Genomic DNA, 27,763 nt, shown 5'->3' on the forward strand with positions numbered 1-27,763 from the left:
AGGTTTATTAAATGGTTTCTCAGTAAGTGTCCCGTAACAATAATGATGACTAATTGTCATTATATTTATCCAGCATTTTAAGCTCTCCAGAAGAGTTCTGACACCAGGATGCTTTCTGTCACCCAGCAAGCATTTCCAAAACACCTGCTCTGTCCTGGACACAGGTCTGCTGACAGTGATCACACTTGGTTGGTATCCCGGCTTTACCTGATTCTCAAGGGCCAGCACTCTGAGCACGATGCTCCTCAAGGAACCAGCTTCTCAGACTTAGCACACCCAAGCCTGAGCTCCTGGTCTACCGCAAATGGCGGATCCGCTCCTGGACCGTCAGGCTGCCTGCCCCACCTGCCCCATGGGGACAGAGGGAGGGGGGCAGCTGTGCTCCAGGCCGGGCCGGCTGTCCCGACACTCACCGGTCCATGGAGAGTTTCTGCGCCAACAACCGCCAGTCATTGCCGCGCGAGTTGGGGGCGTCCAGGCTGTTGCATATCTTCTGGCGGATGGAAACGGGGATCTTGAAGGCATAGGGTCCCAGCTGGGTGGTGACTGCGCTGCTGGGGGCGGAGCAGAGGGCGTCCAGGGAGCCAGCAGGTGTCTGGAAGAGCAGGGGGCAAGGGTGAGAGGGGCGGAGGGTTCCCTGTGTACGGCTCACTGGGCATCTGCCCCTCCAGCCTTCCTGACTGGGGACTGTGAGCTCTTGGAGGCTCCGGCTGCTCCCCCGCCTCTGGGCAGGCTCCAGCTGCTCAGTCAAAGGGCTCCTCCCCTGGAAGGTCAGCTCTCCAGGGCCAGGGCTGCACACACCCCTCCCCACCCTCGGGGTGCACATGCTAATGCACTGCCTGGGCCAGTGCTGATTGCATCTCATGATTACAAAGCCACGAGGGGCCTCAGCCCCAGTCTAATCCACGTGGGCCCACTTCTACACAAACGCAAATGAAGTCTGGAAAGAAGTGACTAATTCATGGTCACATGCCACGTTAGTGGTAGAGCTAGGTCTAGACCAGGGGTCCGCAGCCGGTCCACAGTCTGTTAGGAGTCTGTTAGGAACCGGGCTGCACAGCAGGAGGTGAGTGGCGGAGTCCGGGGAGCGAGCGAAGCTTCATCGGCCGAGATATCGCTCGCATTACCGCCTGAACCATCCCCCGCACCAACCCCCATCTGTCCCTGGAAAACCTGTCTTCCATGAAACCGGTCCCTGCTGCCAAAATGGTTGGGGACCGCTGGTCTAGACTATCCAGTGCTCTTTACACTGCACTGCAAGGAGGGCCTAGCACTGTTCCCTGGGTGGCCTAAGTTTTATAAACCTCAATCCGGATTATAGTGGTGGAGAGCCACAGGTTTGGGCCAAGTGTTGGCTTGATACGAGGTCCTGATACCTGTCCTCCCTAAAACCTTCTTTCTCATCTCCCAGGTGGGGATCCTCGTATCTGCCTCCCTGGTGGTTGTACAGATTTGGTGAGATTTGGTACAGGCCAAGCCCAGGCTCGGCACTCAGTAAGTCACAGCTGTTAGCAAAGAGTGACCAAGTCCCAGCTCAGACTTGGGAGGTGAGGGGCACAGCTCTGTGGGAGGTGGCCTTTCCTCCAGATGAGGGGGAGCCTGGGGTCTGCACGCTGCAGCGCCCAGCCCCGTGGGGCGTCCGCTCTCTGGTCCTCACCTCTGCCAGCGTGGTGTGCAGCTGGAATATCTGGCCCTCCCCCTCCACCTGCCGCACGCAGATCTTGCAGGTGAGCTCCGTGGAGGCCAGGCTATGCCTCTCCAGGGTGAAGGTGCAGTGCAGGGCCTTCTGGCTGCCACTCCAAATGTGATAGAAGGGGATCTCCTGGGGAAGGAGGGGCAGGGTCAAGGAGACGAGGCCAGCCTGCCCTGCCCTCGGGGAATGGAGGCAGAGGCAGGTAAGGGGGCCAGCCTCAGGGAGGGCTGGGACCTCTCCATCCAGGTGGGCAGAGGAAGAAGAGCTGGGCAAGGGCACTTCAGTTGAGAAAGGGAGTATATGGGTGAGAAGGCACGAGTCTGAATATGTGACTGTGTGTGCATGTGTCTGGGTCTGGGAAGCCTTGTGGACTCAATGGTGTCACAGATGGGCGTGGGCAGAGGGATGTGACCATCAGAGATTAGTTTGGACAATCTGCCAGCCATGAACGCTCTTAGAGATGGTAAGGTCTCTTTAAAGATGACGGGTACAGACATTTGTGTGTGGGAGTATGTGACAGGGGTGGCAGGGGGAGGGAGACAGAGAGAGACACAGGGGTGGGAGTGGGGACCAAGGCTGCAGGACCGAGGGAGGAGGCAGGGAGGGGCGTTGGTCTTCTCTGGGCAGCCCCCCAAGTGCGCCCCTCCCCAGCTCCATCCCTCCCCCTCCTGCGGCCCAGCCCTCACCTGGTACTTGGCCAGCAGCTTGCTCCTCCAGTGGGTGTGGGGCAGGTCGTGGAGGGAGAGGCGCAGGTTATGGTAACTGTCCTTAAACAGCAGGGGTTTTGGCTCCTCCACTAGGTAGCCACCCAGGGTCCGCTCTAGCTCCAGCACCTCCTGTGGGCCAGGGAGCAATGAGAAGGGGGAGCCCATCACATTTGGCCAAAGGGCCCTTTCCTTCTGCAAGTTTGGGGCTTGGGGACACACGTGGGCAGAGGGAACTAGGCTGTAACATTGAAGGCAGGGAACCATCTGAGCCACAGGGCTGGGATTTGGTAAGTGCTCATAGAAGACTTACTGTGTGGATAGATGCATGAATGAATGGATGGAGGGAAAAACAGATGGATGAATGGACAGATGGTGGGACAGGTGGATGGATGAATGGATTTACAGATGACTGAATAGATGGACTGATGGATGGATGGTTAAGTAGATGGATAAATAGATGGGTTGACAAATGGATGGATAGACAGATCAACAGAGACAGACAGACAAAATGATGTGCAGATGAATATACAAATGGATGGGTACAGAAACAGAAGAACAGACAGAAGAAAAGATAGATGCGTGGATGAGTGATGGCTGGATGGACAGATAGATTATGGACTAAATGAATATATACAGACAGATGGGCAGAAAGTTGGGTGGATGGATGGATGCATGGATAGATGGGGGAATGGATGAATGGATGGACAGACGGATGGATGGGGACTGAATAAATAAAGAACGCCATCAAGCCAATATGTGGCAACTTCCCTCTTGATCTCCATTCCATTCTCTGACTATAACTAGATGTTAGCCAATGCCCTAATACCAAGGGATCCAGGCTGCAAGAGCATTTCCCAAGGGCCTCTAACCTATTATGGGCCTCCTGCAAGTTCAGGTCAGTCTGGTCCCAGCAGAAGACACTCACTCTCCCACAAGGCCTTTTAACCTGTGTTGCATCAGTCGGCAACTTGGAGTTTGAGACAAGTCACATGAGACTGAGAGGCAAAGGAGACAGAAAGGCCCACAGATCGTGGGCGGGAGGAGGACTGGAGCTACAGGAAAGGAGAAGGCTTCACAGCAGCAGGGGATGGAAGGATGGAGAAGGAAAAGGGGTTTAAATAGGGCCAAGGCTCTGTGCTCTTCCACCATTTGTCAGGATGAGACTGAGATCCTGGGAACTGGTGGGAGGGCTGGGCAGAGAATGGACAGGGTCTTAGAGGCTGGGGGGACAGGGTGGTACTAACACCTGCTGTTATCAGGTTCTAGGTGCTAAAATCCGGTCCCTTCACCTTCTCTCTCTTCCTGCCCCGAACCCCTTCTCATCTGCCATGCGCCCCCCTCGCTTAAGGGCACTGTCCGTTCTTTTGCACACACTAGGAGCTTGGCTGTCAGCCGCCCCCCCACCCTCTCCCCCTCCCCCTGTTCCTCCCATCAGTCACTGTTTCTGTCCATTCTACTGACTAAACAGACTGCAGGCCCCTCTCCAGCTGTTGTCACTGTCTGTTGTCCAGGGTCCAGCTGCAGCCTCCCAATTGGTCTCCCTGCCTCTTGTCTACCCATCCCCACTGCGTAGCTTTCAAAAGAGCACCCATGAACAGGTGTCCACCGGGTCTCTGCCCCCACCCACTGGATAGGTTCCAAATTCCTTGCCATGACCCTAAGGCTGTTGGGAGGCTGAGCCCTGCCTGTCCCTGCAGCCCCACCTCTCACACCCCTGCACGCTTTGGCACACAGAACAACACACCTGACTCTGCATAAGCCGCTCTGACTCCTGGAATGCGTTTCTTCCTTCTCTGCCCGGAACACCCACCTGTCCCTTGGAGCTTACGTCTAAGGTCAGCCCTGATGTGAAGCCTTCTCAGACGCCCTCCCCAACAACCAGGACCTGCCAGCCCCTCCCAGGCTGATGTTCCCTTAGCCCTACATCAGTGATCCCCTGGTCTGTCTCCCACCTCTAGCCCGCAGCTTGGTGAGGGCAGAACTGTGCCCAACTCATCTCTGTGTCTCGAGGATCTGATGCGATTTCAATGTTTGAGGAACAAATGAATGACTGAATGAGGCTGGTGGTGGCAGAGGGTACCTGGCAGGTACCATGATCCTGGGGAGGGGGATACTGGAAGGTACCATGCAGCTGGCCAGCTGTGGGTGAGGTACCCGCGGTGTGCAGGCCCGTGTGGGTACCCATGGCCTAGCCTTACCTTTAGTGCTACGGGCGTGTCCTCCAGGCAGTAGACCCTGAGGCTGTACTCCAGAGAGGTGCAGAGGGCGGGGGCGAAGATGGCCAGCTGGAGCCGCTTGACTGCCAAGCGGGAGTAGGACTCACCCGTGAAGACGTAGGTGCCCAGCTGGTCCAACAGGATGTGGCAGGACCTGGCCTCCAGCTGGCAGTAGCAGGGGGTATTAAGGGTCTCCTCATCCAGGGTGACCACCTCCTGCAGGGTGACAGTGGGGGTGAGGTGGCTGCACCTGCCAAGGCCCTGGAGAGGGTCCAACCAGGTTAGGCCAGGAGGAAAGGGGCAGGTTGGGTTAGGGGACCCGGCCCCCCCCGGCCTTGGCTCCTCACCTCCCAGTGGCCCTGGTGGGCCTGGGTCTTGAGCTGGAAGATCCAGTCACCAGCACTGACTTCAGCGCAGTGTGGCACCGTGAGGATGACGGGGCGGCACAGCAGGAGGCCCGTGGGCCCGCAGGTCACCGACGGGCTCAGTACTGTCTGGGTCCCTTCTGAAAGCGGGCTGGGGTGGGGTGGAGGGCAGGAGGGAGGCAGTGAGGGAGCAGTGCTGGCCTCCCCGCTCTGCCCCAGCTCCTGGGATGGGAGAAGGCAGGACTGCACCCTGGGGGCTCCCAGAGGCCACGGGTTAAGGAAAAATGGCACTGGCCTTGAGATCGTTTCTAAATTTTTGCTATTACTCCGCAATATTCTCATAGCCAAATCTTTGCTCCCATTTTCAAAGGTTCTGCACTCCAGGGGTATTGTGGATAGGTGCTGCTAAAGTGCCCTCTGGAAAGCTGGCACCCATCCACGCTCCCACGGACACACCGTGGGAGGGCTGTGTTCCCATTCTCTCACCAGTATGAAGGTATTATGACATCTGAAAATATCTTTGCAAGCTGATGAAGCAAAAAAACTTCCAGTATCTATGGCTGTCTGAATGACTGTTTCTTTGACTACAAATTAGGTCAAACATTTTCTCATAACCTATTGGCCGCTGTGTGTGTGTGTGTGTATGTGTGTGTGTGTGTGTGTGTGTGTGTATAAGAGACAGTGTGTGTGAATCACTTGTTCATATCCTTTGTCCATTTTTGTACTGAGATGTTCAGTTTTTCTTATTGGTCTCCCAAACCTCTTTACATAGTGAGGATAGTAGCCCTTTGTCATATTGTAGCCAGCTGGTCAACTGGCTTTCAGTTTTATGATTTGTTGTGCTGGTTTTGCATGGTTTAAATGTGAACATAATAAGATCTAGCAATGTCTTCCTTGGAGAACTACCTCTGGCCTTAGGATTGGACTTAGAAGGGGAGATGGTGACATTTGAGCCCAAGGTGGGCAAGCAGCAGGGAGAGAGAGGCTGAGGAGGGGGCAACTGGGCTGGGGCTGGGGTCCCTATACTCACAGGGTGTTTTCTGCCTTGTTGATGAGGAGGTACATCTCGTAGAACTTGCCCTGGGGAATGGCTCCATTGGGCACCAGCAGGCTGACCCCTAGGGGGAGAGGGAGGTCAGTAGGGAGGGGCTGGAGGGAGCCCAGGAGCTTAGAACAGGGGATGGGGGGTTGGCCCCCATCTTGGAGCAGGGAGAGAAAGACATCTGAGCTCCTGGTGGTCACCAGCAAGGAATGGGGAGAGGGGACTGGGTGCAAGGAAAGGCCAGGTCACTGACTGCAGAGGGGCTGTCAAGTAGAACAGGGGCCACTGGCATTGCGATGGGGTGCAGAGATGGGGCAAAGACCTGGAGTCTGAAGGTGCAGTGCCAGCCCCAGCCTAGCTCAGTGTATGACGCTGGGAAACTGTCAACTGCGGCTCTGCAACCTGAGCTGGGAAGCCCTGCCTTTTCAACAGCACTCTGTAGGTTTGTTGACTACATCGGGGTATTCTTTCCCACTCACCAGATGGGGAAACTGAGGTTTAGAGAGTTCCCCTGCCCTTGTGAGGCAGAGGCAGGCCTGGACTCTTCTATTTTATAATCACTTCTTCCCCTTGGGCCTCACTTTCCCCATCTGTGAAATGGGACCAGGGAAGCCCTATCTTCTGCTGGATGAGTGTTGGGACTGTCTAGAGGGGACATGCTGAGGCCAGACTGATGGGCGAGCAGAGCAGGGACCCACCTGTGTCAGGGATGCTGAGCCTCCCGCCCAGGCAGCCAAAGGTGCCGCTGACACTGCTCCCCGGGTCACGGGGCATGCCCAGGAGCTGCTGGGAGCCGAGGCTGGCACTGCGCAGGTGCAGGAAGTGGGCATTCCGGGCAAAATCACCAGGGTACGTGCCGGGTGGCAGGACTCCCAGCAGCTCAGCCCCGTCTGCCAGGCCTGGCCCAGAGCTGGTGGTGCTAGAGTTGTAGACCTTGATCTTGAGGTTGGGCAGGGGGTCCAGCAGGGGTGAGTTGGTCATTGGGATCTTGTCGGCCGAGTCCTGCAGGGCGTACATGGGTCCGCGGTAGATGCCCGCACCGGCAGTGAGGTCCGGAGGCACAGATGGGTGCAGGAGCTGCGGGTTGTCTGCAGGGCCGGGGGCTGCAGTCAGACCAGCCGTGCCTCGCTGGCCCTGTCCCACCGTCTGCACCTGCCGGGGGGCCTTCTTTTATAAAATCCTACCCAAACGTCCAGTTCTGAAAGGTTCCATTGCCACCTGCGGCAGGAAGCTTAGGGACTCACCACCTGGGTTACTTCTTCTTTCCTGCATCTCTCTAACCAAACTCATCCAGTGATCTTTAGAGAAAACTCCAGGCAAACCTCTTGAGGGAGTCAGGAGCCTCTGCTCTGGTCTGGCTGGCCTGGCTGGCTGCCACACCCCCTGGGAACCCTGCCTGCACCCGCCACCCTAGGCGTTCCCAGGTCCTTACTGGGCCTTGCAGTCTTAAAGTTGACTGGGTGGAAGCCGCCAGTGAGGGCGGCGGACGAGTCGGTGATGTCGGTGTCGAAGTCGCGGCAGTTGCGGCGGTACACGACCACCCCTACCACCACGAGGACGGCCACCGCCACGGAGATGGACACCACAAGGCCTGCGTACAGCGCCACGTCCCCCGAGGACTCCAGAACTGTGGGGACAGGAGGGCTGAGTGAGGGCCAGGGGGCAGAAACCCTGGCCCTGAGGGAGCCAGAGATTCCCTTGGTCCCCGGGGAGAGGCAGGGCCTGGGACAGACTGGTGCTGTGCTAGGTTCTAATCTGAGCCCTGCCAGACAGGCTGGTGACCTCAGGCAAGCCTTGAACCTCTCTGAGCATCAGTCCCTGTAAGTAAAATGGTCTAAATGTCCCTGCCCCCGTGCCCTGCTTCCCTCCCCGTGTGGCAAGGAGAGCATCAGTCCCTATAAGTAAAATGGTCTAAATGTCCCTGCCCCCGTGCCCTGCTTCCCTCCCCGTGTGGTAAGGAGAGGCAAAGGGACTCCTGGAGTTAACACTCCCAAGAGTTAACTCATTGCTCTCTGCCCAGGAGGTGACAAGGCGCCTGTGGCTCAGAGTCACGGGACCACTAAGTGTCCTCTCAGAGCTGGGGTTAAGACCTAGCGCCTTACTAGCAGCCTGCAGCAATCTCTATAGGACCCAAGGCCCTGGTTCCCAGAAATCTCTGCAAGTAGCCGCTCTGAGCTCACCTTCCATTGTGTGCTGAGGGCAGGAGGCGGGAGGGGCGGGCGGGGGGGGAGGGATGGAGGGGGAACAGGACGAGGGGAATGAGATGCGTGGCAATGGGATGGAGAGGAGGGGAGCAGGTGGAAGGGAAGGAAGGGGCTCAGGGAGGCAACCCATGTCGACACTCCCCACCCCCAGACAGGCTGCTGGGCTGGAGGAGGCCCAGCTCTGGGTGAGGGGCAGGGCAGGCTGCTGCTCAGCTAGAAGTAACTCCACATAGCTAGGCAAGGAAGTGTCGGGGTCAAGAGGCAGGGTCCAAAGCAGGGCTGCCCAACGGAACTTTCTATGATGATGGCACATCCCGTGTCTGCACCGTCCCCCATGACAGCCACTAGCCGCGGCTGGTTATTTAACAACTAAAATGCGGCTGGCTTGACTGAGGAAATGAGTTTTTAAATATATTTATTTTCAGCTAAGATATATACAATTTTCAAGTCACACGTGGCTAGTGGCTACTATACTGGACAGCACAGCCTAGCCAAGCCCTTCCCCCTTGTTTCCTTTGGGAGCTCTGGGAAGCCCCTGTCCACGCCCTCCCCTCCCCAGGGACCCTCGGAGAGGCAGTCCCGCTTTCCTTCCTGGTGGAGGCCTGAGCTTCAGCAAGGTAGGGCAGGGCTTTCAGCCCTTGTTTTTGCCTGCTTCTACCACCTTCTGGACCCCCATCTCTCCTCATTCTTGGGCTCCCCAGGAGAGCTGCCGGAGAAGGTCCCCAGGGCTGGGCTCCCACGTCTCTGGGGGCTTCGCCTCATGACATAGTCATTAATCATGGGGGTCACGTGCCTGGTGATTTACAATATCTAATCAGGCACCAGTCTGGCCCCACTGTGAGTTGCACTGAAGGCCTCACTACTGATTTGATAATTCCAGAATTATTTGGAAATGGTGGTTTAATTACCACACGCCAATCTGCCCAAGCAGCTTTACTACAGCGGAGCATAGCCCCTGGGGGATGGATGATGAGCCCCCAGGGTCTGACGCAGAGCAGCAGGCATCCCAAGGACCTAGGAGGCTTCAGTCGGCTGCTGGGGGCACCGGGAGGGGCAGGTGTGGGCCTGCTTGCTGGCCCCCTCCCACAGAGGACAACCAAGGGGTGGGGCTCGGAGCACCAGCTCTGGCCAAATACTTAGGTTCGAATCCTGGCTGGATCCTTGGGTATGTCCCTTCTCTCTGAGAATCAGTTTCTCCTCCTATGACGGGAGGGGTCAGGATGGCATCCTAGGGCCTTTCTGTCAGCCGAGGGTCTGCCTGTCTGACTGTGACGAAGACCATGCCACATGCAGCATCAGGTGCTGGGAACCCCGTGGAGGGCTGGTAGTGGGCACCTCTAGCTCTCCCTGCCCCTCGCCCTGCCCTGCACCCCACCCCTGGAAAAGCCAGCCGAGGAAAACCAGGGATCCCCCCAGAGGAAAGAGAACAGCCATGAAATGGGACTTACGGTGGCTTTTGGGGTCACTTAGAGTTTTCTTGTCTGTTGAGGGAAATAAAGGGAAAGACAATGACACAGAGGGCAGGGAAAGGGTGGTAGAGGCGGTGACGGGGAGATGACAGAGTGGCAGGCGGGCAGGGGCCCCGAGGGGCTGCTCCACTGCAGGCTGGGGGCGGGGCAGGGGGCCCTTATCTGGCTCCAGAGCCCCCACCCTGGGCCCTGCCTTCCAAGGACTCACTCTGCACGCACAGCCCGTCGGTGCAATTCTTGGAGTCAAGCAGGGTCCCGCTGCAGTCCCGGCCTCCGTTCTGGGGAGGAGGCGCCATGCACTCGCGGCTGCGCCAGTGCGCACACTCGGTGCTACAGGCCGACCACTTGCTCCACTCTGTCCACGCGCCATCGACTGTGGGGACACAGCATGTGGTGCATGGGGACACGTGCATGCATAGAATGCACACACAGTTACGTGTGCACAACTTAGCAGTGCACGCACACACACACACACACACAGTGCAGCAGGGAAAGAGGAACCCAAGACACGCATGCCATCCAGAGAAATCCACACCTCATGCCAGTGCAGAGACAGGAGCACCAGGTGGGCGAAGACAGCCCAAACAGACACATAAGGTCACTGACGCAGATACAGCCCCGGGCACAAGTGTACACACAGAGGCACAGGGTGAAAAACACCACATCAGTCACACAAACATGTCACCAAAGAGAGAGAACAGACGAATCGATGGGGCCACAGAGTAACACAGAAGGAAGAGAGGACTGCAGCAAGACAGGGTCAGCGGCCAGGTGTGTCTAGCAGTCAAGGGCAGGAGCACAGGCTCTCTGACCCCAGGAGCCTCTGGGGCCCCGGCCTGGGGGCTGACGCTGAGAACCCTCGGCCTGGAGAGCAGACCACCCACCCCTCAGACCGCAGCTCAGAGCCTCTGCCTCTGTCTCTCCCGCAGCCCAGGGCAGAACAGGAGGTCAGCGGGCATAGCATCCAGTCCAGCCTGGTGAGCCAGCTCGGGGGCCCGGGACAAGCACCTTCTGCCCCCACCCTACCCCGACAGGGAGAGATGGGCTCTCCTGACTGGCAGACACCAGAGCACAGAAGGCAGGGCTGGGGCTGGCATGGGGCTGGGCATGGGTGGACTGCCACCTGGCCGGCGGCCTCACCTGGGCACACGGTGGTGCAGGCAGTCTTCTGGAAGGCCTGGCCCTCACAGAAGGCGCCTCCATTGAGCGGGGCGGGGTTGGTGCAGGTCCGTGTGCGCTTCTGCCAGCCGCGGCCACAGCGGTTGGAGCAGGGTGACCACTCAGCCCAGCTGGACCAGCCGCCGTTCACTGCAGGGGTAGCAGTTGTCAGCAGGTTGGCCTGGCTCTTCGCCCCATGGGCCCCCCAAGCCCCATCCTCCAGCCATGATGAGGCGCCTCTGCTGAGGCCTGGCCCTTCCTAGTTGGACCCCTCCTGCCTCCAGGGCTGGGGACTCAGATACCAGAGGGCAGACCTGGGCTGCATCTGTCAGCACCAGAGGCAACCCAGGAGGTCATTGTCTATTCCACGCCCCATTGTACAATGGCAAACAAAGGTCCAGAGAGGGCTGACACTTACACAAGGTCTCCCTGTGAGTAATGGGGAGCTTGGAACTGGAACCCAGTACAGGGCTCTTTCTACAACACTCATTTCAGCCATGGCTCTGGCCCTCCCACCCAAGGGGACAGCAAGGAACAGCTGACGGGCCTGAGCAGTGGTCCCTAACTGCTAGAACAACAGGCTTGGGGATGGGGATACCGACTGGGCCCTGCCTTAGCCCTGACTCTCAGAGAACTGGGTTTTCCCCTTCAGGGATAAGCAAAGGGCCTGAGAAGGGGCAAGTGCTCCTGGCTGGCGACCCAGGAGTCCCTGACTTTACCACTAGCTTTGCTGTGTGACCTTGTGAAGGCATCTCCCCTCTCTGGGCCTCCTCTTCCTCCCCACCTGTTCACCAAGGTCCTGCTGGCTGCTGGGTAGGAAAGGGTCAGCCGTATAGCCCCAGGCTCTCCCCCTCCCTCGACTGTGTCCCCCCCGCCAGCCCACTCTGGGCCGCACCGTAGACAATGATGGTGGCGGTGGTGCTGCGGCGCTTGGCCACGATGTTCTTGGCCACGCAGGTATAGTTGGCCGTATCCGACAGGCGAGCCTGGCGGATGATGAGGTTGTGGTCGATGGTGAGCAGGAAGTTGGTGTCCTGGGTGGGGTCGATGACGTCCTCGTTCTTGAGCCATTCCACCTGCAGGGGCACGGTTGCAGCTGTGAGGGCCCAGGGCCCGACCCCCTGCACCTCCGGGAATGGGCCCTCTCTTTGGGGGAAGGGAGGCCTGACCATAAACAGGACTGCAGTTCTAGCCATGTCCACCCATGGTGGTGACACAGGGGGCGGGGCCTCCACGGGCCAGGCACTGTGCTGGACACTACAGAACACAGTGGCTAAGATGACCACCCACCAGCTGAGGGGTCTTGGGAAGGGACTTCCACTTGGCCTCAATTTCATCAACTGTAAGAGGGTATTTCATACCCATAGGACTACCGTGGGGATAAAATGAATCAGTATATGGCAAGTGTGGAGGCCAGGCCTGGCTCATGGTAAGTATTGATACTAAGTAAGAACATGTCTTCATCATTAACTCTGCACACGGTGCAAACCGACTCCCTTAGACAGGGTGAGAGGCCTGGCAGGTGATTAAAAACATGGTCCCTGGTCTGGCAGACCTGGGTGTGCAAATGCCAGCTCTGCCACTCACTAGCTGGGTCACCCTGGGTGACCGCTTCACCTGTCCCAGTGCTGTGTTCCCAGCCATAAGATGGCATGACAATATCCACCTTGAAGGGCTGCTATGAGGACCAGCGTGCCGAGTGCCAGGTACATGTGCGAGCCACAAGGGGTAGCTATTACAGAAGGCGTCTGTCTGAACTCATTTCCAGATGGGGGGCTGGGCTGGGGGGAAGCTAGTGATTAGAGCAAAGGTTCTGAGCTGGAATCCCAGGGTTCCACCTTCCCCAATCCTGTTCTACTGAGGTCCCCGGCAACAAAGCTGAGATGTTTCCCCATGCCTTTCTCTGGCTAGAGGACCACCAGTGCAGGGAGCGGGAGAGAGGAAGCAGGTCTGGAACACAAGCAGGGCAGTAAGAGGACAGGTGGGCATCACCTAGGGATGCACAGGCCATGTGGTGCAGGAAGGGGTGATCAGCTTGTGGGCTGAGTTTGTGCTCAGACTCACATATTATGATACACATAAAGCTGGGGCCTTGGGTTCTGGGTGGGGTGGGGGGAAATGGTGTATATGGCCACTTCTCTTGCAGGAGATTGAGCCTGAGGTCAACCCAAGGAGCCCTGGGGGTTCCTGCCCCAGCCCTGCCCCATCCTGTGGGGTTATGCCTATGGAGGGCCCAGCTGGGGGCTGGCATGCGCCGAGTTCTACAGAGGTTGCAGTTCCCTTCTCTGTCTCTAGCCTTGATACCCCCATCTGTGAAATGCGAGGGCTCTGGAAGGCTGAGGCATTGCGGCTGGTGGTAAATACCATGCCTGGCTGGCCTCTGCCATGCCCAAAGTCCCCCATATCCCCACTCACCTCAGCCACAGGCACCCCCTCTGGTGGGCGGCATTGCAGGAGAACTTCGTGGTCCAGGGGCACTTCCTTGCCCAGAGGCTCCTGATCAAAGTTCTTGCGCAGGTCTGGGAGAAGGAAGGAAAAGTGTTCCAAGGCACAGTCAGGCGGCGCAGGGAGGAGGCCAGTCAGGCAGAGCTGGATCCTGAAGGGCCCCATTCTAGCCACTAGGTGGCAGTGCACACCAAGGGAATGTTCACAGGGACACCCGGCCTTTACCTGGAGAACTTCTCCAAGATGGGGGCCTCACCAGGTGGACATGGGGGAACAAGCTTCCCTCCCTGACTCTGGGATCCTATGCACATGGTGGCCAGGGATGGTGAGGAAGCTGGCAGTTTCCTTATATAAAAGTAGGTAAAAAAGGGCCATTAGAAATCCTGGGGCCAAAGGTGGCACAGGTTCTGGGTCATGGAGCCTTCTGAGCTGGCATCCCTGTGCCCTGATGTCTGTGTGTGAAATTCTCTCTCTAGAATCCACAGGGAAGGGGAAAGGGCCCAGGAGAATGGGGTGAGGGTGTCAGGGTGGCGTACATGCAATGCGGACATAGGCCCGGCGACTCTTGGTGGTGCCCGCAGAGCTCCAGGCCACGCACTGGCACCAGTAATCCTCCAGCCCAAACAGCTCCTCCACCTGCTGCCGCGACACCTCGATCTGCACCTCTCGCACCTGCAGGCCTGGGAGGAGGAGAGAGACGCCATCAGGGGGCAGGTCTGAGGACAGAAGACACCAGACATGGGACCATAATATCTCTCTCCTTTCCAACCCGCTGAGTCCTGTGGGCCCCTCTCCCACGTGCCTCACATTTCCATTTTTCTCATCTCATCTGCCTTGAGCCTGGCCCAAGCCACCACTGAAGCTCACTTGGAAACTCAGTGGCTAACCCAAGCTCACTGCCCCCATCCAATTGACTTTCCACCCTGCAGATAGCTCTTCAAAAGGCACAAATGACATGTCATTCCCCTGCTATGTCTCCAGTCATCCCAGTGTAAAGACCCAGACCTTCCACGTGGCCTCCAGGCCCTGCACGATCTACCCACTGCAGCCTCACCGGGTGTCTTCCAGGCCCTCATGTTTTCCTGGCCTCTCTAGCCACAGGGCCCTTGCACAACCAGTCCCCTGCCTGGAACTCTCTTCTGTCCTTTCTGTGTCCAGTGAACTCCCAGTCACCGTCAGCTTTGGGCTGGGCCTCACTTCGGAGGGAAGCCCCCTGATGCTGGCCCACCCCCACCAGCTGTCAAAGTACCGCTCAGCACTCCCACCACTGCACTGGACATTGGTCTGTGCAGTTATCATTTCCCACCAGGCCTGATTCCCTCATGGCACTGACCATTGCCTGGAACTGTATTATTTATTGACGTGTTCATGCGTTAACTGTATCTCCTGCAGGAGAATGAGGTGGGGCTTTGCCCTGTTCACTGCCGTGGCCCAGGGCCTGGCACAGACAATGGGCTCAACAAATATGAGGCAAGCATGTGGCCTCTCTCTGGTCATGGCTCAGGAGCCTGTGGGGCTGGAGTTGAGGGAAGGCCCCTCTTCCTGGGAACCCCTAACCTCTCAATGACTCCCTGCTAGGGCCCAAGGGCCTCCCTGAATGATTGGATCCACCAGCCCACAGAGGAGGAATCACTCACTCTTTGCCAATCCTCCCTTGACAAAACCCTCTACGTTCAGGAAAGGGATGAACCCTCCTGGATGAGGGCAGCCATCCGAAGCTCCTCCCCAAAGCTTGTGGGAGAACTGTAAGGCCTCCTCCACCAGGAAGCCCTCCGTGACTACCCCCTCGGTCTCAGAATTCCTAAAGCTATTCCTCCTCGCCATCGTGTATCTAAGCTCATCCTCTCATGGTTACTTGTGGGTTCTGATAAGCCCCTCAAGGGCGGGACTGTTGAGTGTACACATTGTAGTCCTGTGGCGTGGTGGTTAGGTGGAGGGCTGGACTGCTTCTTGACAGGTTTGAATCCTGGCCCTACCTTCACTCCCCAACTGTGTGACCTTCGCTAAGTTACGTAGCCTCTTGGAGCCTCGGTTCCCTCATCAGAGTAAAATACTCAGGGTAAATTCTAAATGAATCATGGCAATTACAGCACCCAGCCCAGGCTGGACACAAATCTAATCTGGCAGCTCATCTGGATCTCATCCAGCCCCTTCCTTTTTCATCTGGAGAAACTGAGGCTTGGAGAGGGTAGGTGGCAGGCCCAAAGTCCCAGAGCAAGTTGGCAGCAGAGCTGAGATCAGCTATCTGGCGTCCTGCCCCAGTTAGAGCTCTGCCCAGTAATGAAGGACACCTCTCTGGACCTCTCCCAGTGAAATCATTGCCTTAACTGTCCTGCATCCTGAGGGAGGGGCGCCCTTGCACTGGGAGCCCAGACAGTGAGGAACCCCTCCTGATGGCCAGGGATCTAGATTGGAGGGGGCTGGTGTCTGCTGTGGGTGGAGCACCAGGAGGGAAGAGGCTTCTTGGGGGACAGGGACCCTGCCTGCTGGCAGTGGCTGCCTGGACTGCTTGCTCTACAAGCGATGCTGCATGGTCTGGGGCAGGAGAGTGGGGCCCTGCCCTTTATTCACCAGGCTGGGAGTCTGGAGGAGTGGCCCCTCTCAAGGGGGTCATCCATCCAGAATGTTTCAGGAACACCCAACAGCTGGACAGATAAACTACCACCCAGCAGGGCTTGACACCAGGGCAATGGTCACCAGCAGGCAAAGAGGAGGACAGGGGCCTTTGGTCTCCCAGACTTGGGCCCCAAACTAGGCGTCCCCCTCAGCATGATGGCCAAGTGGCAGGCAGTGTCTGGACCAGGACACCCAGAGTTGGGCTGCCTGCCTTGACCTGGCATGAGCTAGTGGGTAGGCTCGTCTCACCTCTTTTGGCCCCCATCCTGTTTTCAAGGCTTCAGAGAGTGCCAGGGAGGGCTAGGGGTGGGGAGAAGGAGGAACCAGCCACACTGCTGCCAAGGGTGTGGCCTGCTGGACCACTGTCCATTCTTTGTAGCTTATGGGGACAACAGTGTCTTGATTTCTAGGGCTGGCAGGACTTGTGTGCCTGGTAGCAGGGGAGTAAGAGCCACCCTGTTACTAATAATCAAAGGGCCTGTGAGGGGCCCTAGCAGGATACACTGTCCCCTTGCTCTGCAGGGCCAGAGGGGCTCAGGGGGACAGAGAAGTAAGAATAGGTTTCAAGAGGAAAGAAGCCAACAAAAACCCAGAAAGAAGATGGAGGAAACAGGTTTTTATTGAGCACCTGCTGGGTCCTGGCACTGTGCTCAACGCTATACAGGTACCACCTTGTTCCATCCTCACCAAGACCTGTTAATATCCCAGTTTACAAAGAGAGAAACTGGGGCTCAGAGAGGTTGAGTGACTTCCTTAGGGTCACACAGCCAGAGCATGTGGGCAGCTGGGATATGGGTTTTTTTTCCTTTTAAAAGTTTCTTTTTTGGAGCATTCCCTGGTGGTCCAGTGGTTAGGACTCCATGCTTTCACTGCCGAGGGCGCAGGTTCAATCCCTGGCTGGGGAACTAAGGTCCCACAAGCCGTGCGGCGCGGCCAAAAAAAAGAAAAAAAAATCAGATAAAAAATCCTTTTCTTGGGACTTCCCTGGTGGTCCAGTGGTTAAGAATCTGTCTTGCAATGCAGGGGACGCAGGTTTGATCCCTGGTCAGGGAACTGAGATCCCACATGCCACGGGGCAACTAAGCCCATGCACCACAACCAGAGAGAAGCCCGCGCACGGCAACAAAGAGCCCGCACACTGCATCCAAGACCCGATGCAGCCAAAAATAAATAAATAAATAATTTTTTTAAAATCGTTTTTTTATTTTTAGATTTTGAGTGAGAATGAGACTCCAGCTCTAACTTTTAAAATTCTTGGAATTCTTTAAAATTTTTGGTAAAATATACCTAACCTACAACTTACCATTTTAACCAATTTTTAGGGTACAGTGTTGAATGACATTAAGTACATTCTGGGGTATGATTTTAAGCCTGAGTGGTTCTGAAATCTGTCAGCTTTTCACAGAAAAATAGAAGTTGAAGGAGGAAGAAAGGAGAGAGAGTGAAAGAGAGTATGTCAGGGGAGAGATACAAGAATGAGACTGAGGCAGACAAAGAGAGAGACATAAGGGAAAAAAGACAGACACAAAAGGAGACACAAAAGGAGACGGGGATGAGAAGGGAGAAGCAGGAGAGACAGAAGGAAAGAAGAGAGGGCTGAAAAAGGAAGAGAAAGAAAAGGTCAGGGAAGAGATGGTAAAAACGAAATCAAAGCCAAGGCAGGCTCTGGGGCAAAGGAGTCACCCCGAGCCTGGGGTTGGTTGGGGCTGCCCAAAGCTGGCCGTCTGCAGGTGACCTGCAGTGGGTGGCCCCCCTCCCTGGCCTGAGTCGGGGAAAGGATTTCCACCCCCGAAGGTCCTGTACTGTAAACAGGGGCTGGGCTCTGAGAGATGTGAGGAGCCGCAGGCTCTGCCTCCTGCCTGGGGTCGGGGGTGCCCAGGGACCTGCACACATCCCACGCTTCCTCCTAGTTTCCCACGCTTCTGCCACTAGGAGAGAGGAGCTCCTGCAGGACTTGGGCTACATCCTAGCACCACCTCTATGATTATTTACTTAATATTACAGGCCTTTTTTTAAAAAACCGAAGCCAACTGATTTCTATGAAGGAAGCGTTGCATCACTATTGTGAACAAAAACAGTATCACTTCTCACCAACACAGAGGACCTGTGGAACTAGCAATGGTCTAGAATTCTGGCTGGGTGTTGGGGGCAGGGCTGCAAGACAGAGCCGGCTCCTCTTCCTTAAACAGGGAGCACAGCAGGTGCTGGGGGAGCGGGGAAGAGCCCTAGTCCCCGACTGGACCTGCGCTCTGATGTAAGCAGAGGACAGAAGGAAACTGGAAAAGGGAGCTAGCTCTCAGCAAGGGATTTGGTGCTGTTTCACCTGGTCACCCAGTCAGACAGGGCAAGCGCCAAGCCGTGGGGAAATACTGGTCCAGGGTGAACCTCAGAGGGGACACTGAGGCCCGGGGGCGCCGTGGCTGTATGAGGTCTCACATGGAGCCAGGGTGGAGCCAGGCCCAGGACCCTCTGGGCCTGGGGTGACCTGGGGGTGCCCGGCGAGTGGGGTGGGCTCACCGGTGGCCTCGTCCAGGCTCTCCTGCGTGACGTGGTCGTTCTGGCTGACCCACTCGCCATTGCACTTGAAGTAGATCTGCGTGGCAGGGAAGGCACGGCAGCGCAGCTCCACCGGCTTGTTCTTCACGATGTAGGCGTCCTGCGGCTCCCGCAGGAAGTGGGGCAGCGGCTCTGCCAGCGCCGACGGGAAGGAGTCTGGGAGCACCTCGCTGCCAGAATCAGTGCCTGCAGAGGCTGGAGGGTGGAGGGCCCCGTGAGGCCACAGGCTGGGAGGCCCGGGTCCCCTCCCACCCCTGGGGGCCGTGGCAGAGAGAGGAGGCCGGGGGAGGAGGAGGGGCAGGCAGCTGGAGGAGACCTGCTGGGACGCACTCTGTGGCCTGGGCGAGGTCTGACACTCCTGTGGCCTCGGTTTCCCCACTGTGACCTGCTTTTAAGAGGCTGTGTTTTGGAGCCAGTCCCAGCCCTGTGATGCTGTGTGATTCTCCTTTTTTACAGATGGAGGAGTCAGGGTGGCCCAGGGAGGTGAGGTGACCTGTCAGAGTCCAGCCCTCCTCATCGGCCCTCCCCGGCCTCCCTCCAGTTTCCCACGGCGATACCACAGTATGTGAAGAGCTGGAAATGGGCCTGAGGCTGGAGCTCAAACCAGGCCGGCTCTGCCCCGAAGCCACAGCTGCCCTGTGCAGCCCCAGCCAGCCAGGCTGATGGAAGCAGGGAGACAAGTCAGGGCCCACAGGGGCAAGGGTGGGCTGAGGTGGGGTGGCAGCACCAGGCCTGGGCTCCCTGGTGCTTGTTCCCAGAGTGCTGCCTCCTCCAGGAAGCCCACGGCAGGCAGCGGCATGCAGGGGAGACCACCTTCCCTGTAGCCTCCCCCCAGACCCTCCCTTCCTCTGGTCTGTGGCTCTGATCCACCCCCTTAGCCTTTCCCACTTCAGTCAAATCCACACCCTCGGCCTTATGGAGGCCTCGGGAGGCTGGGAAGGCAGTGAGGCTGTGCAGGCGGCCATCTCCTCCTGCAAAGGGGCCAGATGGAAACCCTGGCCCCGCCCGGTTCCCTGGAAAGAACGGCACCTCGGGAGGTGAGACAAACAGGAAGGGAGAGGGGCCTGGCCACCACCAGTATGGGGAGGGAGGGAACCAGGCTGGGCCAGGCTACTGGTTTACAATCCATGTAGGAAAATTGACTTTCCAATGCCAAGCCCCAAACAATCAGGTGGCTGGGGACAAGCGGCAGGGGGCTTGTCCTCCTCTGCTAACTGCTCCCGAGGAAACAACGATTTAAGCTGCAGGGGTGCATGTGTCTGCTCAGCCCCTCGGCAGCCTGCCGCAGTCCTGTCACGGTCTCAGAGCTCCAGTCCATCAAGTGGAGCTGGGGCCCCAGGAGGCCACGGGTGAGACGCGCTCTGCCCTCGGGAGCCCCCCTTTGGGCAGAGGGGCCAAAGGGACATATGGTTCTTCAAGAGTAGAATGAACAAAACGTGCCTAACATGCTTTATCAGTATCATCTCCTTGTGGATCACAGCTTCTGCTAAGACGGAGGCTCTGAGAAAATGCATGGGTTGTCACTGGCTCCAAGCTCTGGGCTGTGGGTGGGGTATGTGTGCGTGGCCTGGGGGACCGAAGGGGAAGCCAGCAAGAAAGAGGATGAATCCAGCATGTTCCCTGTGACCCATGGAGAGCCCTTAACTCCGACCTCGTTACTTTGTCTCTGAAGAGGGCAGGGAAGTGAGCACTCTTCCTCTCTCTGGGATCTTTTGAGGATCATATGAGATAAACATGCATGAGTACCTAGGACGAGCCTAGGTACAAATTGCTGCATCAAAATAGCAACTAATGCTTCCCTGGAATTAACTGCTATGTTTCCATTTACATAGTTAACTTACCTAATTCTTGCAAGAACTTTGTAAGGTATATTATATTGGTCCCCAGTTTACTGGTGGGGAAGCTGAGGCTCAGAGCAGTTAAGCAACTAGCCCAAGGTCACACAGCTGGCAAGAGGCAGAACCAAGGTTTGAACCCAAGAAACCAGACTTCAGTGTTGCCCAGGGCTCCACACTGCCTATCTTTGGATCAGCTCCATAACACTGTGGGTGTCCCCATACCTGAGATTCCTAATAGACCCTGACACTGGCCGGGTCTCTGCAATTATGGGGGCTCTCTCATCAAAGGGCCAGCAAGGCCGGGACTGTTTTTCGTGTTTCAAAACTGGGGAAATTGAAGTCCATCAAACTGATGCAAGGTCACCTGGTTAGTGGGCATCTAAACTAAGAACAGCACCGAGGATTCCCGAGGCCAGGCCAGGGCTCCCAAACACCTGCTTTCCTCTGCCAGATAGGGAGACAACTTCTCTGCAGGTAAACTGGCAGCCCCTAGGGTCTGGGAATGTGGGCAGTTGATGGCGAGATGACACGGTGCCCAGGGAGTTGGACATGGGTCTCCCGGTGGCCTGAGAGCTGCTCACTGTGGCCCTCCCGCCAGGCAGGCAGTTCTAGGGAGAGCAGGGTGGAGCCAAGAGGACTCCAGGCCCACCTCCCACCACCAGCATCCCTGCTTCAGTCTCAGGCCTGAGGAGTGTAGGGCAGGGCTCAGGCTTCAGACTCAGACACCCCAGGGTGTGAACAAGTCATGACTGGCCTCAGGCACCTCATCTGTGAAATGGGGGGACTGGACCCCCCTCTGGGGATGGTGGCCATGAGCGCAGGTATATGGGAACCCACGGATGCAGCTACAGGCTTGCCCTACCTTCTAACCACACAGCCTCCAGGTGACGGCCGCCTTGGCTCTCTGTGGCACTGCGGGCTGCATTTATGACTTTGTTTTATAACCCTAATGGGGCTCATTTACAAAGCAGGCGGAGACTCGACTGAGGAAAGTCAACATTAGACATCCATTAGGGCAGCAGGCCCGAGTCTTGGCGGCCCCGTGCCCCACCCTGCCACCCCACCCCTCCTCTCAGCCCTGGCACGAAGACTCAGCCCTGGTCTTGGCAGGAGGACGGCTGGGAGTCCTCATCACTGCCTCCCTGTCATTCAGGGCAGTGCTGGGTGGCTCTCTATGCAGCCACTGCCCGCTTGCCCACATCCCCATCCCCCAGACGTCCTGCAGGAAACAAGGAAGCAACAGCAAGAGCCGACCTGAGATTCCTCCCCACAGGGACCACCATGGACTATGTGCTGGCCAGCACACAGTAGGTGCTCAGTGAACACAAATTAAAGGTGTGTGGGAGGTGCTGCCAGGGCCTGGGTAGTGACTGAGTTGGGCCCCTGTCCTGACCGGTGGACATGTCCCCTCCTCCTTGGCCCTGGCTTGGGCCTTAGTGGCTGAGGAAGGTTCTTCAGGTGTCCTGGAGGGGGGCCACCTGAGCCTTCCCTCTCCAGCTTGGAGGAGGAAGAATCATGAAGTTGGGGGTTCCTGGGTGCTCCCTCTGCCAGAGGCCTTCAGAGGGTTATTTTATATTAACTCACTGAGCCCTGCGGCAATCCTTGAACAGAGGTTCCCAAACTTTTTTGGTCTTTAATGTCTTGGTAATTTTTACCCAGTAACTTTACCCCAAGGCCAAAAGAAATTCCTAGTGGTTTTGTTTATTAAGTAGTTAGATCCAACCAGCTTATGTGTGTGTGGGTGTGTATGTGTATATCCTAACAACTTAGTATCCATTAGAAAAAATAACTCACGTAAATTGAAAGAAAGGTAATATTTGTATTCCATTCCTATATAGCCACAGTGACTTATAATGGGGATGTCTTGGAATCATAGTGGACATTGCTACCTTCACAGTTTGTCTCAGAGTACTCCCAAATGCCAAATTCCCAGCTTTGCAAAGGCATGGTGCCATCTAAAGGAAAGAAGTGTGTGTGACGCTGAAATTGTAAGCTATCTTGAGCTAGTAGTTGCTGTGGTATCTGGCAGCTGTCCAGTATTGCTGTGTTTCCATGGAGATTAAAAATATCCCACAGCACCCCCTGTAGCATCCTAGGGTGCCTGGGCACACAGTTTGGGAACCACATCCCTTTGGGAACCACATCTCTATAAGTTAGGTACTATTATTAACCCCATACTACAGATGAGGAAACTGAGACCAAGAGACTTTAAGTAGCTGATACAGGGCTATAAAGCTAGTATGTAGCAGAGCTGGGGAGCACATCCAGATAGGTAGACACCTGAATCTGACTTGTGAACTGGGAATTGGCATTTATGTCCACTATTTGCCAGATGCTTCAAATAGTTCATCTAATTTACTCCTCACAACCCCCAAGGTGAGCATTATCTTCCCATGTTACAGATGAAGACATGGGGCATCAAGGGACTTGCCTGAGGTCACCTGATCAGCGGGAGGAAGCCAGGCTTGGGGCTGTATCCCTCGGTCACCTGTCTCCCTGGCTTCACTACTGCTCTCCCCACTGCCCCATCTTCACAGAGGAGAATAAAACACCTAGGAAGAGGTCCCCTAGGAGGAGGAGTCTTTGCCACTGCCAGGCCAGATATGAATTTCCCCCTGGTGGGAAAATGGCCCACATAAAGTGTGGTTTTCCAATAGCAGAATTCATTTGAACCTATAGGTGCAAAAATGCAACCTGCCTTTACAGCTGCATACACGAATGGCCTAACTAATCCAAAATGAAGGTATGAAAGAGAACACATCTCTGCACAGATGTAACCAAGGATGGTCAAACATAGGAAAAGAACCACTGAAGTCAGGAGCCCTGGGTTTTCACCCCAGCTGGGGACAGGCACTGCTGTGTGGCCTTCCTCTCAGGCCTCGGGGCCTCCATCTGTCAAATCGGGAAGTGGCAGAGTCAATCTCTTGAGCCCCACTATGGTTCTCACACTTTGAGATTTGAAGATGCCTGATGGGGAATCTCTTAATGTAGGACAGGGCCCTGTTGGGTAAAGTTTTTCTGCACGAAGCGAATTTGCTTAAAGTGGGGTCACCTTTCTTGCCAGTGTTATTCCTGGTGCAAAGACCCAGCACCTACTGGGATCCTAAGGCACAGCGTTGCGGGGAGGCTGGGAGGGCGGAGGAGGAACTATTTGCTGTTGGGCTCTGCCAACCATGCCGCAGCCCACCCACCCCGGCCTCGGATGAAAATGACCACTGGAGTCTCTCTGGTGGGCACCATTCAAACCCTCGCTTCTCATTTACCTATTCCTGCCTGTATGGGGTGTCTTGTCAGCGGGGCTCACTTGGATGCACTGAATCACAGGGATAAAGGTAACTGCAAGGGCCATCTCGCACGACATCCCCCTGTCCATCAACTCCGTATCCAACCTTGACTCACATACCTCCAGGGATAGGGAGCTCACCACTGCCTTTCTCAGCCAGGCTCTCCTTTAGATAGATCTAACAGAAAAGCTTTCCTTACTTTCTGCTGAAATTTGCTGTCGGAGGCTCCAGCCATTGCTATAATTTCAGCCTCTGAGGTTACAAACGGTGTGCTTCCTCTTCCCCATGACAGCGTCCCAGCCTCTGAAGGTTGCGGCCTGCCCGCCCTGACTGTCTAGCCTTTCTCTCAAATATTCACAAGACACCGTTTGGCATCTCCTCACCACTTGGCTTCCTCATGGGCAAGTTCCGTGTTGCTCACAATCCGCTTAAAATGTAGGGAGGGGAGGTGACCAGGGTGGGGGTCTGGTGGCACCTCCCTGCTTCTGGCAGCTCGAAGGCTCCTTGGCAGTTGTGGGTGGCTGCTTCTAGAAAGCAGGGAGCACACCACATGGTTCTTGGTGTCCCCCATGGGGTCCAGGACAGGGTACCCGTCCCCTGGGACGGGAGTGGAGCTTGCAAGACAGAGCGAGGAGTCTGAGCCTGGTTGCCACCCGACAGCAGGACCCGTGCCAGGCCGCACGCTCCTTCCCAGGGGCTGGGCCTGGGCAGTGCCTAGTGTGGAGACACACCTGGCAGGTGGGATGTCCTGATGGGGTGGAAGTCAAGGTCACGGGCTTATTTAAGACGTACCAGAATCTAAGCCACTAGAATAAGCAGAAGCCAGGGGCCTTGGAGATGAAGGAAGTGGGTTCAGGACAAAGGTAAAGAAACCATATTTCCCAGAACTACCCCTGAGAGGAGGGGGAGACTAAAACTACAGCGCTCAGACATCCCTGGATGGGAGACTGTCACTGGTTGCTAGGGGAGGCCAGAGGGGTTGTGCTTCCCTTATGGTGACCCTGAGCCTGGGGTCCAGACTGGACTGGCGCATGGTGGAATGGGCTGGCCTGAGAGCCAGCAGACCAGTTCAAATTCAAATCCTCACTCTGCCACTGAGACCTTGAGAGGGCCTCAGTTTCCCCATCTACGAAAAAGGGGCTAATAGGTACTGCCCTGTCAATTTTGAGGTGTTGTTGTGAAGGTCAGCTGAGAAAACAGATGCAAATGTGCCCTGTTAACTGGGTAGAGCCCATGCCCCAGGGAGAGGCACCAGGCAGGAAAGCTTCACCGGCTAGGCCGTGTGTGGGGAATCCTGAAACCCCACACTGGGCAGCCTCCTCGGCCTATAGACACCTGAGCCCCTGTAGGCCAGAAGCACAGCAAGTCGAGTGCAGAGGCACCTGGAGCCCTGTTCTACCAGCTCAGAGAGGGGAAGTGACCAATGCAACATCACACAGCAAACTAACAGCCAAGCTGGACCAGAGCCCCATTTCTGGTTCACGGCTGAGGCGGGAGACAGCACAGCATGGCACGGCTATGGGTAAGAGCTTGGGCTCTGTATTTTCCCACGCCTGGGATGGAAACTCACTACCACCCATCTCAGCCAGGTCCACCCCCGGCCACTAGGGCAGAGACCTCAGAGGCTGAAGTAGTTTAGTAGAGAAGGCCTCGATACCCCTGTCCCTTGGTTTCTGTCCCCAGGTGGGTGACAAGGCCAGGCCTGGGACACCCCCCACCCTGGGCTCAACTGCAGGGGGTGGGCATCTGTAGCTGAGCAGGGCTGGCTGGTGCGAGGCGGTGCCCACACTGAGGAGCAGGCCTGGGAGGCGAGGATGGGGGGCAGGCGGGAGGTGAGGGAGAGAGAAACGCCCCACGCTGGGCACATTTATCATCCGCAATCACAGTCTAGCCCCTGGACACCGGCTAATTCTCGCCAGACTTGACCTCCCACTGCATGGAAAATCTCTTCCATTCACCGTGAGGTGGATGTGCTCAGTGGGGAGTGGGGAGAGAGCGGGGAGAGGAGCCCCCGCTTATTATTATGTTTTAAAAACACACAAACCCCACATGGAAGGACCCCTCCCTGGACACAAAGCCCTTCTTCCATCTGGCCCTGGCTTCTGGCGGCTGTGGAGTTCAGGCTGGGGCCCCCTCAGAGGTGGTTACAATGGCCGTTACTGATGACAAATGGGGGTTGGTGGGCTTGGGGGGCCTCCTTCCTAACAAAGGAGGCCCCTTGCACAGCCCTTTTCCCATACCCTCTGCAGACCTGCCCATGCCCATGATGTCACTTCCTCTGCTGGCCACAGGAAGCAGCCTCACCAAGATGGCCAGCTGGGGCAGGAGCCTGCATCCTGAAGGGGTGTCTGGCTGACGCTGAGAAATCTTTCCCCTGGAAGGATTTGGAACAAGTGAAGGATCTGATGCGAGGCTGGGGACAAGGCCCCAGGGCAGGTGCAGAGCCTGGGCCCCATTGTCTAGGGGCCACACTGCTTACAAAACTGAGAGAGGACACTACAGCTCCTGGGTTATTGGTCTATCTGTAGACTCTCAGCGGTACTTGGGGAAGCTGTATTCCCACGGGCCCAGACCCTCCCTTCAGACCCTTCCTCTGGCCACCGGGTTCCCTCGGCCTGGGCCTCGGTCCCTCTAGGGCCAATTTTTAGTTCCCCTTCCAAGTCCTATTCACTTGTGCCTGGAGGTCTGGGCCCTGAGGAGGGTGCATTCTGCTTCCTCTTCTTCTCTTAGACAAGGAACGCAAAACCCTCTCATCCATCACCCTCCAGATAATAACCATTTATCCAGCACACAGTGTGATAATAAACATCATTGACAATATAAAAATCCTGTGAAGTAGGCATTCCACTTCACAGATGAGGAACCTGGGGCTCAAAGAAGTGAAAAGACATGCTCAGGCTCTCAGCTACCAAGAAACAAAGCTCTTCCCATCAAAGCACAAGGCCTCCTTTGGCCCACGATGCTCCTGAGGGACCAGCAGGCGGCAGCTATTGTTTTGCCCATTTTGCAGATGAACAAATGAAGTCTCTCCAGAGTTCGCTAGATTGCTGAAGGGGAAGAGGGTCTCAGCTTCCTGACCCCAGCACTTGGCCCCCCTTCCTCTGTGGGCCTGACAAGTCTTGGACTTGTACGGGATGCCCCAGCCAGACAGAGATTCATCCTAGCCTGGGAAGGGCCCGCTGGTAGCCTGGTGCAGCCCCTAAGACGTCACACTCAGACACACATGCTCACACCAGCAGACCCACCTAAGCCCTGCTCAAGGTCACAATCCACAACCAACCCCCCTGGACACCCAGAGAGCCCCAACCAGGCTGGGACAGTGGCTCCTTTCTTAGGGCTGCTGATGTCAACTTTCAGGCAATGGCAGCGACTCTGGCCTGTGGGACACCTGCTGTTTTATTTGGTCATCTCTCCCCCATCCAGAGTTGGGATGGGGTGAGCTTGAGTTGCCATATCAGACTCCACCGAACACCCAATAGCTTAGGTCCCCACATGGGGAGACCCCCCTTTCCCTCCCCTGCATCCAACCCATGATGCTGACGAACCCGGATGCTGCCAGGTAAACCTTCAAGATGTGCTTCAAACTCCACGACTGCCCACCACCTCCTACCGTCTCCAAGCCCACGGCGCCTGGCCCAGAACCCCCTCACTGTGCTCCCTTCTTCCTCTCTTGCCCCCTCAAATGCACTCTGCTCAAAACAGCTGGGGTGATCTTGTAAAATACAAAAAATCACTCCCTTGCTCACACCCTCCAATGGCTTCCATTTGCAACTGGAACGAAGTCCGAGCCACCACCGAACCCCCAGACTTCAGAGGCTCCAGGCCACCCAGGTGTGTTTCCTGCCCTTGTACATGGCTGGTTTATTCTCACACCAGGGCCTTCGCTGCTCTCGCCTTCTGAAATACACCCCTTCCCGCCCGTCTCCTGATATTCCTGGGCTGACTCTCTGTCACTCAGCTCAAATACCAGTGCCACCTCCCCCGCGAGGCCCTCCCTGACCACCCAGCGTAAATTCACCATCCTTGATGCTATCTTCACATTGTCCTGGTTTGTTTGCTTTTCTTGACAGTGTCCATCTCTCTCTGGAATTACCATCTCCATGTACCTGTTTGTTTGATGTCTGTCTGGACAGGTCTGCTCTCTGGAAGGCAAGCTCCTTGAGAGCCTGG

At 56.5% G+C, this 27,763-nt stretch overlaps 1 protein-coding gene across 3 annotated transcripts in view; it reads right to left on the reverse strand.

Annotated features, from left to right (window-relative positions):
• The window catches only part of UNC5B (unc-5 netrin receptor B), an 87,226-nt gene that overhangs the window by 4,069 nt on the left and 55,394 nt on the right, over nt 1-27,763 (reverse strand). The window contains exons 2-16 of one of the 3 annotated variants that reach the window (XM_060112446.1): nt 18,433-18,666; nt 13,836-13,979; nt 13,270-13,373; nt 11,750-11,930; nt 10,837-11,004; nt 9,905-10,069; nt 9,676-9,708; nt 7,456-7,650; nt 6,722-7,111; nt 6,012-6,099; nt 4,964-5,132; nt 4,599-4,832; nt 2,380-2,529; nt 1,658-1,822; nt 414-595 (exon numbers count right to left, since the gene is read on the reverse strand). In XM_060112446.1, the coding sequence (XP_059968429.1) occupies nt 414-595; nt 1,658-1,822; nt 2,380-2,529; nt 4,599-4,832; nt 4,964-5,132; nt 6,012-6,099; nt 6,722-7,111; nt 7,456-7,650; nt 9,676-9,708; nt 9,905-10,069; nt 10,837-11,004; nt 11,750-11,930; nt 13,270-13,373; nt 13,836-13,979; nt 18,433-18,666 (2,602 nt within the window). The remainder of the gene's footprint in view (nt 1-413; nt 596-1,657; nt 1,823-2,379; nt 2,530-4,598; nt 4,833-4,963; nt 5,133-6,011; nt 6,100-6,721; nt 7,112-7,455; nt 7,651-9,675; nt 9,709-9,904; nt 10,070-10,836; nt 11,005-11,749; nt 11,931-13,269; nt 13,374-13,835; nt 13,980-18,432; nt 18,667-27,763) is intronic. The other 2 variants (XM_060112456.1, XM_060112466.1) reach the window with 2 other exon arrangements.

Source organism: Mesoplodon densirostris, chromosome 1, assembly GCF_025265405.1.
Source record: "Mesoplodon densirostris isolate mMesDen1 chromosome 1, mMesDen1 primary haplotype, whole genome shotgun sequence".
NCBI classification, from domain to species: Eukaryota; Metazoa; Chordata; class Mammalia; order Artiodactyla; family Ziphiidae; genus Mesoplodon; species Mesoplodon densirostris.